We start from the raw sequence: 14934 nt of genomic DNA, 5'->3' as shown, positions 1-14934 counted from the left end.
TGGGACACACTTCGATTTCACTTGAAACACTGGGAAACAGTCCGTGCATGCACTATTGGTGTTGGGAGAGGCTAGGGTGTTCCAGAGCCTTCCTGGAGGCAGCGGGCCTGGCTAGGGCGTTGAAGGGTGAGGAGGAGAGAAGGTGGTGCAGTCTGGCATGCTGGGGAAGGACAGAGATGATAGCAGCCAGAGAACACCCGTGGGGGAGGCAAACCAGCGTGAGCCCCCCCTAAAAGGGCTCTGGCTTTTGGGGCTGCATGAGTTCGCTCGGGGTCGTCGTAACCCAGTGCACCACTGGGGCCTTCAGCAGAAACGGACGGTCTCGCGGTTCCGGAGGTCAGAAGCCCCGTCCGGGTGTGGGTGGGCAGGGCTGTGCTCCCTCTAAACCTGCAGGGGAGTCCTTCCTTGCCTCTCCCTAGTTTCTGGTGGCAGCTGGTGACCCTGGCATTCCTTGGCTCAGCCCTCCATCTTCACGAGGTTCTCGCTGTTTGTGGGTCTCTGGGTCCGAATTTCCCCTTTTTATAAGGACCCAGTCGCATTGGATTAGGGCCCACCCTGATGACCTCAACTTAATCACATCTGCAAAGACCCTATTTCCAAATAAGGTCACATTCAAAGGGACCAAGGTGCAAGGCTTCCATATTTTGGGGGTGGGGAGAAACAATTTAACCCATAACGGGCCTGGCACGTGAGGCTGGCATCTCTTCAAACCCTTGATCCCTGGTCATTCTCCTGCTGAACGTGTATGAGCACGAGGCTTTTCTCCTTCTCCAGAGATGACACCGGCAGGTGATCTGCTTAGGCACACAGCTGGCAGGTGGCAGAGCTGGGATCCAATTGGGGATCTTTCTGGAAAGGCCCATGGCGCTCTCCTCAGGCCATGATAACCACAGGGGTGCACTCTGCCACACGGTGAATAGGAAACCCACATTTCTCTTCCTACCACGGGGCACTTCCCGGGTCTATGCAGACTCTGGGCCCAGGGGAGGCTCAGGGTTTGCAGAGGTGTGGGGGGGGGGGCGGAATGGGGACAGCCTGCAGGGGAAGGTTTTGCCACATGAGGCACTCCCTCCTGACTGTCTGTGGATGTCTTTCTTTGCCCCTCTCCCTTGACTATTGCAGGAACTGTTACGGTCTTTTTTCTTGGTTCTGTGAGCTCCTCGGTCATCGGGCCCGGGGAATCCCGGATGAAAGGCCCAGGCCAGGTTCCAGGAGGAGGGCCCCAGAGAAAGTGGTTCCTGGCAGCCCCGCCGAGAGATGGAGCTTATTTTTAAACCTAAACAGATGGGGCGCTGGGAACCAAACACAGGCGTGGCTTCCAAATTCAAGGGACAGGTTTAAGAATGCCCTAGGGTGTGAGATTGTGTGTGCGTGCGTGCGTGTTTTAGTTGAGGATCGTTTGACATACACCGTTATGGTAATTTCAACTGTGTAACACAAACACTCACTATAAAAATTGGAATTTTTTTTGCTATTGAGTTGTAGCAGTTCCTTATGTATTTTGGACCTTAACCCCCCTTATCAGATACATATGACTTGTAAATATTTTCTCCCACTCGGGAGGCCGGGTTTTCCATTTCGTTGATGGTTTCCTTTGCTGTCCCACTTTTAGTTTGATGTCCCGCTTGTCTATTTTTGCATGTGTTGCCTTTGTTCTTGGTGTCAGATTTAAAAAGTCATCGCCAAGACCGATGTCAAGGACTTTAACTCTGTTTTCTTCTAGGTGTTATTTTATAGTTTCAGGTCCTATGTTTAAGTCTTTAATTGCTTTTGAGTTAGATTTTGTATATAGTGTAAGAAGGTGGTCCAGTTTTCCCAGTACCAGTTACTGAAGAGACTGTCCTTTCCCCATTGCATATTCTTGGCTCCTTTGTCATAAATTAATGGACAGTGTATGTGTAGGTTCGTGTCTGGGTCTGTATTCTAATTTTATGTCAGTACCATACTGTTTTGATTGCTTTTGTTTTGTAATATCGTTTGAAATCAGGGAACACGATACCTCCAGATTTGTTCTTCTTTCTCAAGATTGCTTTGGCTATTTGGGGTCTTTTGTGGTTCCATACAAATTTGAGGATTGTTTTATTTCTGTGGGAAATGCCATTGGAATTTCGATAGGGATTGCATTCTATCTGTAGATTGCTTTGGGCAGAATGGACATTTAAACAATATTAATTCTTTCAAACCATGAGCACGGAATATCTTTCCATTATTTGTGTCATCTTCAAGTTTTCTTATCAGTGTCTTAGAGTTTTCAGTGTACAGTTCTTTCATCTCCTTGGTTAAACCTGCTCATAGATATTCTTTTAGATGCAATTACAGATGGGATTGGTTTTTTTTTAAAAGATTTTATTTAAGAGAGAGCATAGAGTAAGAGAGCATGAGCAGGAGGAGTGGGAGAGGGAGAAGCAGGCTTCCCGCGGAGCAGGGAGCCTGACATGGGGCTCGAGCCCAGGACCCTGGGATCATGACCTGAGCCGAAGGCAGACACTTAACCGACTGAGCCACCCAGGCACCCCATATGGGACTGTTTTCTTACTTTCTCTTTTTGATGGTTTGCTATTATGTATAGAAACACTGCATATTTTTGTGTATTGATTTTGTGTCCTACAACTTTATCGAATTTGTTGATTGGGTCTGAGAGTTATTTGGTGGAATCTTTAGGGTTTTCTATGTGTAATATCATGTCATCCCGCAGATAGTGACAGTTTTACTTCTTCCTTTCCAACGTGGATGCCTTTTCTTTTTCTTAATGCTCTGGCTTGGACTTCAGTATATGGTGAATAGAAGTGGCGTGAGTGGGCATCCTTGTCTTGTTCCCGATCTGAAGAGGGAAAGCTTTCAGCTTTTCACCATTATGATGTTAGCTGTGGGCTTGTCCTAGATGGCCTTTATTACGTTGAAGCATGTTCCCTCTATACCCACTGTGTTGAGAGTTATCATAAATGGATGTTGAATTTTGTCAGATGCTTTTCTGGCATCTCTTGAAGATGATCACGTGTTTTATCCTTCATTTTATTCATGTGACGTATCACATTGATTTGCGGCTGTTGAACCATCCTTGCATCCCTGGAATGAATCCCATTTGTTTGTGGTGTATGATCCTTTTAATGTATTATTGAATTCAGCTTGCTAATATTTCCCTGAGCAGATAATAGTCTAACAGGGCTTCTTAACCTACTGCGTGGCACGGGCCTCTTTTTGGCATGTTTTCAAATGCCTAAAATAAAGTACAAAGGGTTATGAGGCACGTGGGCTGGCTCAGTCCGTTAAACGTCCTACTCTTGGTCTCAGCTCAGGTCTTGATCTCAGGATCGTGAGTTCAGGCCCGTGTTGGTGGAGCCTACTTGAAAAAAAAGTACAAACGGTTCTGAAGGAAACCAGTTACATTAAAAACAGCTCTTCCCACAGAGCACCCTGGGTGAGGCAGCCTCGCTGCTCTGGACGGTGCAGAGCCCCTGAAGCTTGCTGCCCCCAGGGGCCGCGAGCGGGTAGCTGGGTCCTCAGCAGGCAGATTTGGGGCGAGTCTGGGGAGGCGGCTGGGGTAGGACAGGGCGGTGGGCGTGAGGGAGGCTGCGTGGCCTGGGTGGGAGCGCAGCTCTGCATCTGCTAGCCGTGTGACCCGAGTGAGGGCGGGAGCCATGGGGGGTGACAGCTGCGGAAACAAGGGCAAATGCCTCCTTCCCGGTGTGCACCGTGCCCGGGCGCTGTCGTCAGTCGGGCTGCCGGTCGTCGGCCCTGCCCCGGCCCTGGGAGCTGGGTCCTCCTGTGGCCACTGGCAGGCAGGGGCCTGGCCCAGAGGAGCTGAGCCGCTTGCGCAGAGCTGCCCATCCCAGGTGTCGGCCCCAGCGAGGCTGCCGCTCGCGTTGGAAAGCGCGAGGGTCCCAGCTGCTGCGTCTGTGGCCATGTGGCCACGTGGCCCTGGGGCTGCCACCCCCTGGCCTGTCCTGCACACTTGACCTCCTTCAGCTCCGTGCTCAGCCGCCCCTGCCGCCCCCCCGGGATGTCTGGGGTCTGTGGTGGTGGTCTTGCCGTAGCCGCCACCGGAACCCCGGGGTGCCTTTCCTGTGGGCACTTTGGGCCCCAAAGTATCGGTGACTTTATCCAGTGTCCGTGTGCCGGGCATGGGCTCCGTCTGCAATATAGACCGTCCAGGCAGACTGCGGTTTCTCTGGCCCCAGAGAGGGTGACGGCCTTGAGGGTCCGGGTGAGGGTGTCCCCAGGTCACAGGAAGGGAAAAGGGGGGTGGAGGACAGAGATGGTGAGGGGGACGGGTGGGACTTAGGGACGGGGAGGAAGGGCCTCATGGGGGGTGACGCAGAGGCTTCTTGCGTGCCTGGGGCCTCAGGAACAGGTGTCGCCCCGACCCAGCGAGCGTGAGCTGGGGAGAGGTGGGCGTGTGAGAGGAGGGAGCGTGTGGGTGCTCGTGGGCCCCAGGGAGTGAGGGCCGCCCGGAGTGGGCCAGAAAGGGACAGTGCTCCAGGTGGGGCCGGCCCCAGCCCAGCAGGCCGCGCGCTTCGCTTCCCAGGGGCCCAGCGCTGGCCCCCGGCCGGGGCTCCCCACCGTCCCCCACAGGCCTGGGGAGGACCCTGCAGACCGGTGACGAAGAGCCTGGGAAACGGAGTCCCTGGCATTCTCTGTGGGCGTCTGCCCAGTTCCTGCCGCCCTCGTACCCCCCACAGCACCTGCGAGGTGGGGAAGTGTCGTCTTGTGTCACGGGCGCGGGGGCCGGGGGCCAGAGAGGCATGCCTGAGGTGGGGGGAGGGGGACGCATGGGGTGGGCGTCTGTCCGTCTGTCCCCCTGGGGAGCATTCCTCACACCCGTATTGTCGTGGGGCCCAGCGCCGCCCTGGTCTTCCACAGGTGGAGGGCCTGTACGGTAACGGAGGCCGCGCAGGATCGGGGGACGCGCACCCAGGGGTCCCGAGGCCAGGTCAGGGCTCGGGGCACTGTCGCTGGGCGCTCGCCCCCAGCCTCTTCTGCAGCCCCAGGAAGTGGCGGAGTTCCGCCCGGGCTTGGCAGGGGAGGAGCTGGGGGGCGCCCGGGAGGGCCGGGGCTGGGGGAGTCGCTGACCTTGATGGAGCCCCTGCCCCGTGCCGGCACCCAGGGCCCCGCGGCCTCTGAATCCCCCCCTTCAGGAGCCTGAAAGCTGTGTCTGCTCACGCGCTGGGGAGCGGTCTGTCAGCAGGAAGACTCACACTCCCCCCACCTGGGCTGCCCAGCCTTTGCACGGCCGTTTAGCCTCCGGCCGTGCCCTGCCCCTGCCGGGGGGGGGGGGGGGGGCTCCCAGCAGCCAAGCGAGCACCGTCGTTGTGTCCCCCGCGCTCCGCAGCCCCCGGCCGTGCAGGATCTCCCAGCCCCGTGCCCGCTGTCCTGTCCCGCCCCCGCCCGCGCGTCTCCTGAGCACACGCTACGTGCCGGCCGGCTCGGCGTACAGCAGTGACCGTGGGGACTGCCCTCTGGCGAGGGGACACAGCTGAGCACGCAGGAGACTTGAGGGCAGAGGTGACAGGGGCCCCGGAGATTCTGGCCTTCCCGCTTCGCCGCTCCCGGCCCAGCGGCAGGGCTGGTGCCCCGGGAGCGGGAGACATGTGGAACGGCTGACGAGCAGGTGGCTGGTGCGTCACCGCGGTCATTGGCAGCAGGCGGAAAGGCAGCCCACAGGCCGGCTCCACTGTGTGTCCCAGTGTCCGTGATGCTCGATCGTGCCTGGACCCCCAGCTCCCCACACAGGGCCATTTACGACAAAGAGAGCTTGTGGACGCGGTGAGAAGGTTGTCCCGCTGGCCGCTCGTCCCCAAAGCCTCCCGGGGCTCCGCTGGGGCTCCGACCACAGACGGGCTCTGCGTCCGCCGCTGCGCGTCCGCCTGGCTGGCTGGCTGCCCCCCGCGCCCCCGCACGCCGGCCTTCGCAGCCCCCCTGACGGGCCCAACTCTGCCCACAGGTGTCCGTGCTGGTCCTCTTCGCCCTGGCCTTCCTCACCTGTGTCGTCTTCCTGGTCGTCTACAAGGTGTACAAGTATGACCGTGCCTGCCCCGATGGGTTCGTCCTCAAGGTAAGGCGCCCAGCAGGGGCCCAGGGCTCTGGCCAGGCCCCCCGCCCCCCGGGGCACCCGTGCGGGAGGGAGCAGGGAAGGGAGGCAGGGGGAGAAGGCCAGGCGGCCCAGTCGCAGGGCGGCTCCTGGGAACTGACCTAACCCGGGGGAGCAGAGACCCGGAGGGAGGAAGGGCTCGCGCGAGGGGGGCTGGGGCGGGGCTGGGCACACGCCCCCCACGGCTGCCCCCTCGGCTGGGCTCTCCGCGCGCGTGCAGATGCGTGCTTTGCTCTGACGCCTCCACGTTCCAGAAGGCCTGCAAGTGGCACCCAAGCAGACCCGGGGAACAAGAGGACTAAGTGAAGACCAAAAAAGGACGAGGCGATGAGGGGGAAGAGGTGAAGCACGAGGAAGTAAAACGGACTCGCCGTGGACCTGCTCCCATTTCCCCCGCACTCGGCATCTGGGCCCCACCTTCGGTTCCGAACTCCCCGCAGCCAGGGTGAAGAGGGAAAAGGATCATTGGCAGGATCTGGTGTTGCCGAAATTAAAGCAGGAGAAGCCCATGCCGAGCGCACACGCGGACGGGCTTGGTTTGTCAGCTGCCACCCGGTGACTTTGCTTTGGGGTTTGGTGACGCGAGGGACACAGGACCCTCGCACGAGTTAGCAGGCAGAGTTCAGGGTGCCTTCCAGCCCTCCCGCGGCGCGGCGGGTACGTGCGTGGGCCTGCCGTGTGGCCGCGGCGCTCGCTGTTCCTCCGGCCAGGACCCGTCGGCTGAAGAGCCCCGCCTTCGGGACGCTCCCCGCTATTCTCAAAAGAAACGTGAAGTCAGTCGTACGCTGAGTTAGGTTATAAGCACTGGAAAGCAGGAGAGCAAGGCAGGTTCTAGAAGGACGGTCATGTTTGAGCAACGCTCATAGGAGGCCAGTGAGGGAGCTGTGCGGGGACCTTGGGGGACACCCCTTGTCTTCATGAACCCGTCCACCCCCCCGACGGGCTGGGAGAGGTTATGGTCTGCTTGGAAGCTCAGGAGGCACCATGGTTTAAAGGAGGCCAACCCAGAGGGCTTGGGGGCTTCGAGGAGGGGAGGGCTGCCCTTGACCAAGCAAGCGCATTCGCTGACGCTGGAGGCCGGCAGGGCCAACCCAGGCTCGGGGAGCAGCAGCGCCGCGGGTGACCGCAGGGCGGGGCAGGTCTGGTCAGCCTGGAGGACTGGGGGCAGTTGGACGTGAGCCAGACTCTGCAGACGTCACGGGCCAGGCAACGGCCCCCAGGGGAGGGGAAGTGATGGGACGGCCACTCGGTGGCCCCGGGAGGCTGGAGGTTTGGTGCGATGGCCCAGGAGGCTGCTATAGGGAGCCTGGGGAGAGACAAGGGTCTGGCCTGCTCAGGGTGCTGGAGACGGAGAGAGGACACCCACATGACTGGGGGGGGATGCAGGGGAGGAAGATGCAGGGGAGGACCTGGTCCAGAGCCCGGTGACGCAGAGGGGCTGATGTCATGGAGAGGAAGCAAAGCAGACGCAGGAGCGGTGCCCTGATGGGAACCCGGTGTGCAGAGGACAGCTTCCTGGGGACTGGACAGACTGCTCACAAACCACTGGGGCCAGCAGCTCCATCAGGAGGACCCAGGGTTTGCTTCCGGGCTCATTCTCTGGGCCGGGGCAAGCTGCCTGCGTGGAGGAGGGGGCCAGGCTAAAACTACCCGGCCTGCAAGGCCAATTCTGCTAGAAAACCTGGTCCGGGCAGGTGGAGTCTGAGAGAGGAAGCCCTTGCAGGGCAGAGGGCAGCTCTCTGTGTTCAGAAGGCTCATGGCTGAGCCTGGGGCCCAGCCAGCCTTGGGAATTTGGAGTCCAGTGACCTTCTGTAGCTATGTCTCTTGGGACTTCAGCATTTTCCACTGGCCTTTCCGTCTAATTGGGGGCAGGTGGCCTCCCTGGAAACCATGGCTGGGAGGACTGGGGAGCTCCCAGTCGGTGCCTAAAAGCCCTTGGCTAAAGCTGGAGGTGGGGGGAAGGTGTGGTGCGTGCCCAAGCCCCCTCCCTCCCTCCTTTGTGCACATCTGTGCTTGTGCAGGTCACACGCAGACCCCGACAGCTTAGAGGCTTTTACACTAGGATTTGTGAATGCTCCCAAAAGCCTTCTGGGTAGATACTGTCAGATCCCCATTTTACCCGTGGGAAGAGGCAGTAGAGACGCGACCGTCATTGTGTCCAAGGTCACGCCCTGCGGTATGACCAAGCATTTAGCACGTATGTATGAAGTGCCGCTGTGCTGTCCCCGGCTGGGTGCTGGGCTCCCAGCGCCGGACAGGAGTCAAGGCCCTACCCTTGGGGCCTGTGTTCTAGTGTTCTAGTGAAGGAGACAAGTGGCAGGCGGACAGGCAGATGCCCAGATGGTGTGGACACTGCTGAGTGCCAGGCAGAGAAGAAACCAGGGTGACTGTGAGAGCCTGGGGTCACCTCTTCCGGGTCATTTGGGGGCACAAACTGAATGAGGAGTCAGTTTAGCCAGCGGGTGGTCTGGGCATGCATGGACTGAGGACCCAGACTGGGCTGGGGTCCTGCTGACCCCCAGAGCCAGAGAGGGGCCCCGTGGGAAGGGCGGATGGGCCCAGGTGCCACAGAGGTCCTGGCGTGAGCCTGAGGGCAGGCGTGCGCCCATGCCTGTGCCGTGGGTGAGGGGGGGCGCGGGCCACCCCGACCGGGAGTGTCACTGGGGGATTTAGGAGGGCAGGCATGGACTAGGGAGGATGCGACGTTTCTGCCTTTGTCCCGAAACCATGCAGTAATTATAGGAGTCTTATGGAAAGGTTTTAAATGTAATGGGAAATTGCCCAAAGCCCACGTTTTTTGACATTTGGGTATTCCTCGTAGACTGTCAGCAGACACACGCCTTCTCCCCGGGGATCTCATGTGCGAGGCACACTCACTAGCGCTGGCCGCGGGCCAGGGGCTGCTGGGAACCCGCCTGCCTGGGCTACCTCCCCGGGCCCCGAGGGAGCGAGGGGCGGAGAGGTCTGGTGGCCTCCCCACACTGGCCCGCAGGGGGCGCGGGGCTGTGATTTCTGGCCTGAGAGCGGCGGGGTCAGACCTCCCTGGGAGCCCCGGCCCCATGCTCCCCCCGGAACTGGGGTTCTCGCCCCCCACCAGCCCACCGCGGCGCCGCCCCGGCGCGTTCCTCCCCAGCCCGTGTGTGGGCAGCGGCAGAACCGTCCGTCCCCCCCGGCCCGGCCCGCAGAGGGCAGGGGGAGGTCCTCCGTCGGGTCTGGAGGCCCCGTCGTGGCCTGGCGTCTCGCGCTGCCCAGCGCCTTGCAGGACCCCGTGCAGGGGCGGAGGAGGGCAGGGCGGAGCGGAGGGCAGGTGGCCGCGCCGGCGGGGTGGGGGGCTGCAGCTTCCCGCCGCCCAGACGTGGCGGGGTTCGAGCTGCTGATGAGACGCGGGCGTCCCCTGGGTGGTGCCCCTGCGGCTTCTGATCTTTCCTGTGCGCTGTGTGAGCGTGGACACGCCGTGGCTTCTTACCTGCCTGTTGTGCTTGGCAGCCCTGGGGCCTGGCACGGGGCTGGCACGACGGCTTCTGGACGTGCTGGGCAGCCCACCCGTGGGAGAGCCGCTCCCCGGCCGCGCCTGGTCACTTCACGCTGACACTCCCGCGGCCGGTGTCCTGGGAGAACCCTCCGGGGGGGGACCTCCATCGTGAGGCCTCCACGTCGGAGCGCACGGGAGCTTTTCCGTGACTGGGGTGTCATGCCTGTGTCTCGCCACACATCACGTGCTCAGCCCTGTGTCCCTGCTTTTGACCCCAGGCAGGCGCCAGGCTACGTGGACCTGCGCGCTGGGGAGGCCTCCGGGTTCAGAGGACAACAGCCTGTTGCCCGAGAGGATGTCGCGTAGGCCGTGGCGCTCACCTGGCCTGGGTCACAGCAGCCCTGCCGGGCAGGCCTCGCAGCCCCCCCAGACAGCCCCCCCCCCGCCCCGGGCACTGCCGGAGGAGCACCGCGGCCCCAGCCTGCGAGGGTGCTGGACGCTGAGCTGGTCGCACGCGCCGGGAACCGAGAGCTGCGCTGGGCCCACTCGCTGGCTGGATGCGAGCCTGTCGGCGCCCTGGGAAAACACTGGTTCGGCCCCAGGGGCCCCGGGGCGGGGCTTACTGCCTCTGCTTCTCACTGTCCTGTGTTTGAGTGGGTCATCTGTTGGTGGCTTCGCACCGTGACACTGGGGGGGAGGAGGTTCTGGGCGCTCCCACCGGGAGGCCCAGACTGGAGAGTTACCTCCCCTCCCTGGGTCTCCCTGGCCCCGTCTATAAAAGCAGACTGCTGGAAGCTTCCTCACAGCGAGAGAATGTGAGTGGAAAGCACTTGGCAAACTGTCAGGGACGAAGAGGTCAGGAGGAGAACGGCAGTGTGGGAGGCAAAACCCCAGTCCCGTTTTCTTCTGCCAGGGAAGTGGCAGGTGGGCCTAGAATCTACAGGAAGACCTCAAGGAGCAGCCCCCCTGACCCGCCTTTGGCTTTCAGAGATGGAGCCAAAAAAGCTGGGCCTGGGCGGGGCGAGGCTCCCGGAGGTTCCCGGCCGCATCCCGGGCTGGCCCTGAGGTCTCCCAGCGCCCACGTCCACGGCGCAGCAGCTGTGGCCGGCCATCCTAGCGGTGGCCCGAGGTGCCCAGAGATGCGGTCCTCAGAGGTCCCGTCACGTTGTCCACATGGTGCCTGCCCCAGGCAGGTAAGTGGACACCCTGAGCAGCTGGGTTTCTTGCTAAGCCCCGGGAGTTGGTCAGAGTGCCCTGGGCGGCGCTCGGGCTACAGGTCCCGGCTGTGCGCGTACCAGCAGGGTGACCACAGCCGAGGCAGACGGCACTCAGTGTGCCGAGCCTCAGGATCATCTGGGCTGTTGAAGCATACAGATTGCTCCCGCATGGATGTGCCGAGTCAGACCCCTCGGGGTGGGCGGAGAATCTGGGCTGTGACCCTCTTCCCGGTGACCGTGGAGGTGGCCGAGGCCAGGCACCGGTCTTAGCTGCGGTCTCCCTTTGCTGTCTGATGGTGAGGCCGGCTTTGGTTGCTCAGACACAGGAAGCGGGGCTTCCACGCGATGGAAGGGCGACCTCTGTCCTGTTAAAGGCTCCAGCGGGAAGGCGGCGGGGCTCTGTGAGGTCACCCTGGAGCCCCGATTCTGTCTTCTGCCCTGCCAGCCCCCAGGGTACCACCCTTCCCTGCGCAGTCAGCCAGCCGGGGAAGGGCCGCGGGAGAGAGCGGACAGACCTCCACTCCTGTCCCACCGGCCAGAAGTTAGCCCCACGGCCTCGCCCGGCTGCCGGGAGCGCTGGGCGCCAGGTGCCCGCCTAGCCCTGGGGGCTGGCTGGGGGAGCCGATCGCGGCCGCGCCCACCTCCTCTGTGGGCTTGCTGAGCCCCGCAGCTATTGTGTGGGCTGGCCACGTCAGCTGTGGGGGGGCAGTGGCTTAGGTTGGCTCCTGAATAAGGAAAGGCAGCCTGGGGTGTAGGGTCTTAACTGTTTGTGGTCCTAGACCTTTTGCGAGCTGATGAGAGCTATGGGCTGGTCTCCTCCGGCCCTCATCTCCCCAGGGTTCTGTGGCCTGTAGGGACAGAGCCTCTTCCTTCGTGGACAGCCGCCTGGGAGAGTGCCCCCCCAAACATGCTGTCTGGGGTCCTTGGGGACGTCCTGCTGCTCTCTGGGTCACAAGGTCACACTGCTCCCTAATAGGACCTGTAGGCCTTGTGTGGCTGCCTCTCTGACCCAGGCCACCCTTCCCAGTGTGTTCCCCATGCTGCTCACTGTCTGCGAGGCCGGCCTGCCCTGCCTCCGGGCCCCCCACGACCCCCCCCCCCGATAAGGCCTACTACAAACCTAGCTCCCAGGAGGCCTTTCTGACTTGGTTTCTGGTAGATGTAAAATGACAACTAGCGTAAGCTCTTCAGTGAAGCAGGAAGGCCACCGTCCTGTTACACACGCGCCCCCCCCGAGCACCGCTGTTAGAGAGGTCGGCCCTGTCATGACGTGAATCACTGTTGGGTGGTCCCTGGGCTGTGCCCAGGCCAGGACCCGTGCCCGCTTTTGCTCATTTGTGTATTTCTCCTCTCGGCCCCGGGAAGGTGCTCAGTAAACATCTGGAAGGGGGTTACCTGGAGACCCTGGAGACCCACACTGGCATCCCTCCAGCCTCGGTGCACGCGTCTCAGGGGCCTCTTCTGTCTTTCAGAACACCCAGTGCATTCCAGAAGGCTTGGAGAGCTACTACGCGGAGCAAGACTCCAGCGCCCGGGAGAAATTCTACACCGTCATCAACCACTACAACCTGGCCAAGCAGAGCATCACACGCTCGGTCTCACCCTGGATGTCCGTTCTGTCGGAGGAGAAGCTGTCTGAGCAGGAGACCGAAGCCGCCGAGAAGTCGGCCCAGTGAGGTGGGCAGGTTCCTTACGATGTGTCACTTGAAGGTAACAAAGGGACTCGGAGGGACGTTTCATTAAATATAATTCCCGATAATTTAGAGGTCGCTCATTTATGGTGCAACTGCTTGTTTGCTGATGCCGCTTTGCAAATAAACCTTGCTGCCGGCCGCCCGCGGGCCCAGGTGCATCTCAGCCCTGCTTAAAGAGCTCTGACACCACTTTCCGTGATAAGGAGTCATAATTTAGCTACTTTACTGGGACTCATTGGATGGTATCAAAAAATAAATTTGCACCAGATACGCAAGGGGTTTGGATTCAGATAATGCATTTTGTGGAATTTTTTTACCCTCCCCCCCTCGCTGTTTGCAGTCCTTACCCCACAGCCATATTTAGAGGGGGCCCCACTTGGCTAAGAGCAAGCTGTACTTCAGAATTTCTTCCAACCTCCAGTCAGGCGGGAACAGTGCCGTCTCCAGGACGCATGGCAGTGAGCGGCGTAGAGAAGGAAGGAATAGGGCACGCGCGCTTTCCCCGCGCTCATCCCTAAGTGTGCGAGTGTCCCGCAGCCAGGCACACCTGGGGGGGCTCTGTTCCACCCCCACACACCGGAGTTGGCATCTTGGTGCAGAGAGCCACCCGTGCTTCGCTCCAGTGCATGCAGCCCGTGTCCCAGCATGTGAGGTGAGGGGCTGTGGGCTCCAGGACTCTGTCCCCCTGTAGGTAGTCCGTCTGCTCTGTGATGTGAGTAGGAGCGAAACCCCTTTGGTCTTTATGTTCTTTTCTGTTATGAATAAATTCGCACCAACAGCCCTGTTAGCCCCTAAGTTAGTTTTCAAAAACTTATTTGTGTTGGAAAAGTGAAAATGTAATTGCTGGGGAACCAAGACTAATTTTTATTTTGTGAACCAGAACTCCTTTGATGTGAGAAGCAGGCAGGAAAGGCTGGGCGGGGCTGGTGTGGCAACTTGCAAACCCAATGATGACATTTCAATTCACAATCTTTGTAAGAAAATGCTATTTCAACCTAAATCTTGACATTAAAGTATATGTTTACAAAATTGCCAGTTAGATAAGTGTGTAAGACGATTAAATAGAAAAAAGACATATGCAGACCTTTTCTTCCATGTTATTTGAACGTGTTGTTTCTGGTGGACATGTCAAAAGTTTCACTGTTTTTTAGTAGATCAAAAATAAATGACAACTAGTGCAAGATCTGTTGCAAACAAGCCTGGTGGTCACGGCCGACTCCGTTACTGCTTCCCAAACCCGACTTTATTCTCAAGGGTGTTCTGAAACCATGACCGTGGGCTCGGGGAAGGGGAGCGTGCCTGAGCTGCGTGCAGTGAAGGCCGCGAGGACGCACGGCGAGCAGGGCCCGTACATCTGTGAGCGCGGCCAGGCCCGTGGACACGCCCCACTGAGGCGACACACCCCTCTTGCGTCTAGTAGACATTTTATTGATGTAAATTCACTCGCAGGTAACTTCTGACACTTTCACTGGGCACGCAAGGAACACAGACTCGTACCGCACACGGGGGAGCCATCCGCACGCACACGGGGCTGCGGCCCCGCGAACGCCCGCGTGCTTTCTGCACAGACATGGCTCCAGAAGTCTTGGGCTCCCCACTGCAGACAGGCGTTCCTGTTTCCTTGACGGTCAGGCGCACAGTCCAGGAGCCGCAGGCCAGGTTCCCGCTCTGGACAAAAGCTCCTTGGGCCCCAGGGGCCCCTTGCCGAGGGCCCAGAGTCTGTCCCCACACTTCTGCCCCCCCGGCAGGCAGGCGTCCACTGCACATCTCTGCTCGGACCCGCTGACAGGACACGAAGGAGCTCTAGTTGCATTTATTACATGAACAGGGCAAAGGTGCGTTCTCTAGAATACGGTGACTATCACAGGGCTCAGGCAGGTAAGATGCCACAGGAAACAAAGAAATGATCACTGTTGTGAAGTTACTAGCCAGCGCTGTTCCCGAAGCCACCAGAAGGGCAAGGCGGGAGCCTCCCTGAGCCCGGCCTCCAGGCAGCCCCTCCACAGGGTCTCCGGAGCACGTGCAGCTGCTAACCACCCCACCCCCACCCACCCACCTGGCGTCAGGATCGCTACACAGGCCCCTTTCCCTTTGTGTTCGTTATTTTCTTTCTCAGCTACCAAATGGGCTTAAAACCACAGGTGTGGGTGTCCCTTCGTGAGAGTGTCCGTCTGTCCCAGCCCCCTCCCCCCAAATGGCTCATGATACAATCTGCTCGCAGCCCCACTCCGCTGCCGGAGACCCTCAAGGGCACGCCGTCCGCCAGGAGCAGCAGGGACAGGCTAGCTGTCGTACCAGTCCAGGAAGAGCAGGGAGAAGGAGCACATCACCAGGAAGAAGAGGACCCACACGCGGAAGCCGGCGTTGTTTTTAATGGCCTGGGGCGGGGGGGGGGGGGGACAGTAGCTCAGGGATTTGCGTCACCAGGGATTTTTGCTTTCAGAAGCCCTCGAGTGCCCCCCC

At 60.1% G+C, this 14934-nt stretch overlaps 2 protein-coding genes across 2 annotated transcripts in view; one reads left to right on the top strand and one right to left on the bottom strand.

The window, feature by feature from the left end:
* Positions 1 to 13668, top strand: part of NSG1 (neuronal vesicle trafficking associated 1) — a 28667-nt gene extending 14999 nt beyond the window's left edge. Inside the window, exons 4-5 of the mRNA XM_036110519.2 lie at positions 5942 to 6052; positions 12250 to 13668. Of these exons, the coding sequence (XP_035966412.1) occupies positions 5942 to 6052; positions 12250 to 12453 (315 nt within the window). The 3' untranslated portion in view covers positions 12454 to 13668. The remainder of the gene's footprint in view (positions 1 to 5941; positions 6053 to 12249) is intronic.
* A 210-nt stretch (positions 13669 to 13878) lies between these two features.
* The window catches only part of STX18 (syntaxin 18), a 117665-nt gene continuing 116609 nt past the window's right edge, over positions 13879 to 14934 (bottom strand). Inside the window, exon 11 of the mRNA XM_078068379.1 lies at positions 13879 to 14849. Coding sequence (XP_077924505.1) covers positions 14754 to 14849 — 96 coding nt within the window. The 3' untranslated portion in view covers positions 13879 to 14753. The remainder of the gene's footprint in view (positions 14850 to 14934) is intronic.

This window comes from Halichoerus grypus, chromosome 3 (assembly GCF_964656455.1).
Source record: "Halichoerus grypus chromosome 3, mHalGry1.hap1.1, whole genome shotgun sequence".
NCBI lineage: Eukaryota > Metazoa > Chordata > Mammalia > Carnivora > Phocidae > Halichoerus > Halichoerus grypus.
This window is presented reverse-complemented; position numbering and strand designations above follow the sequence as displayed.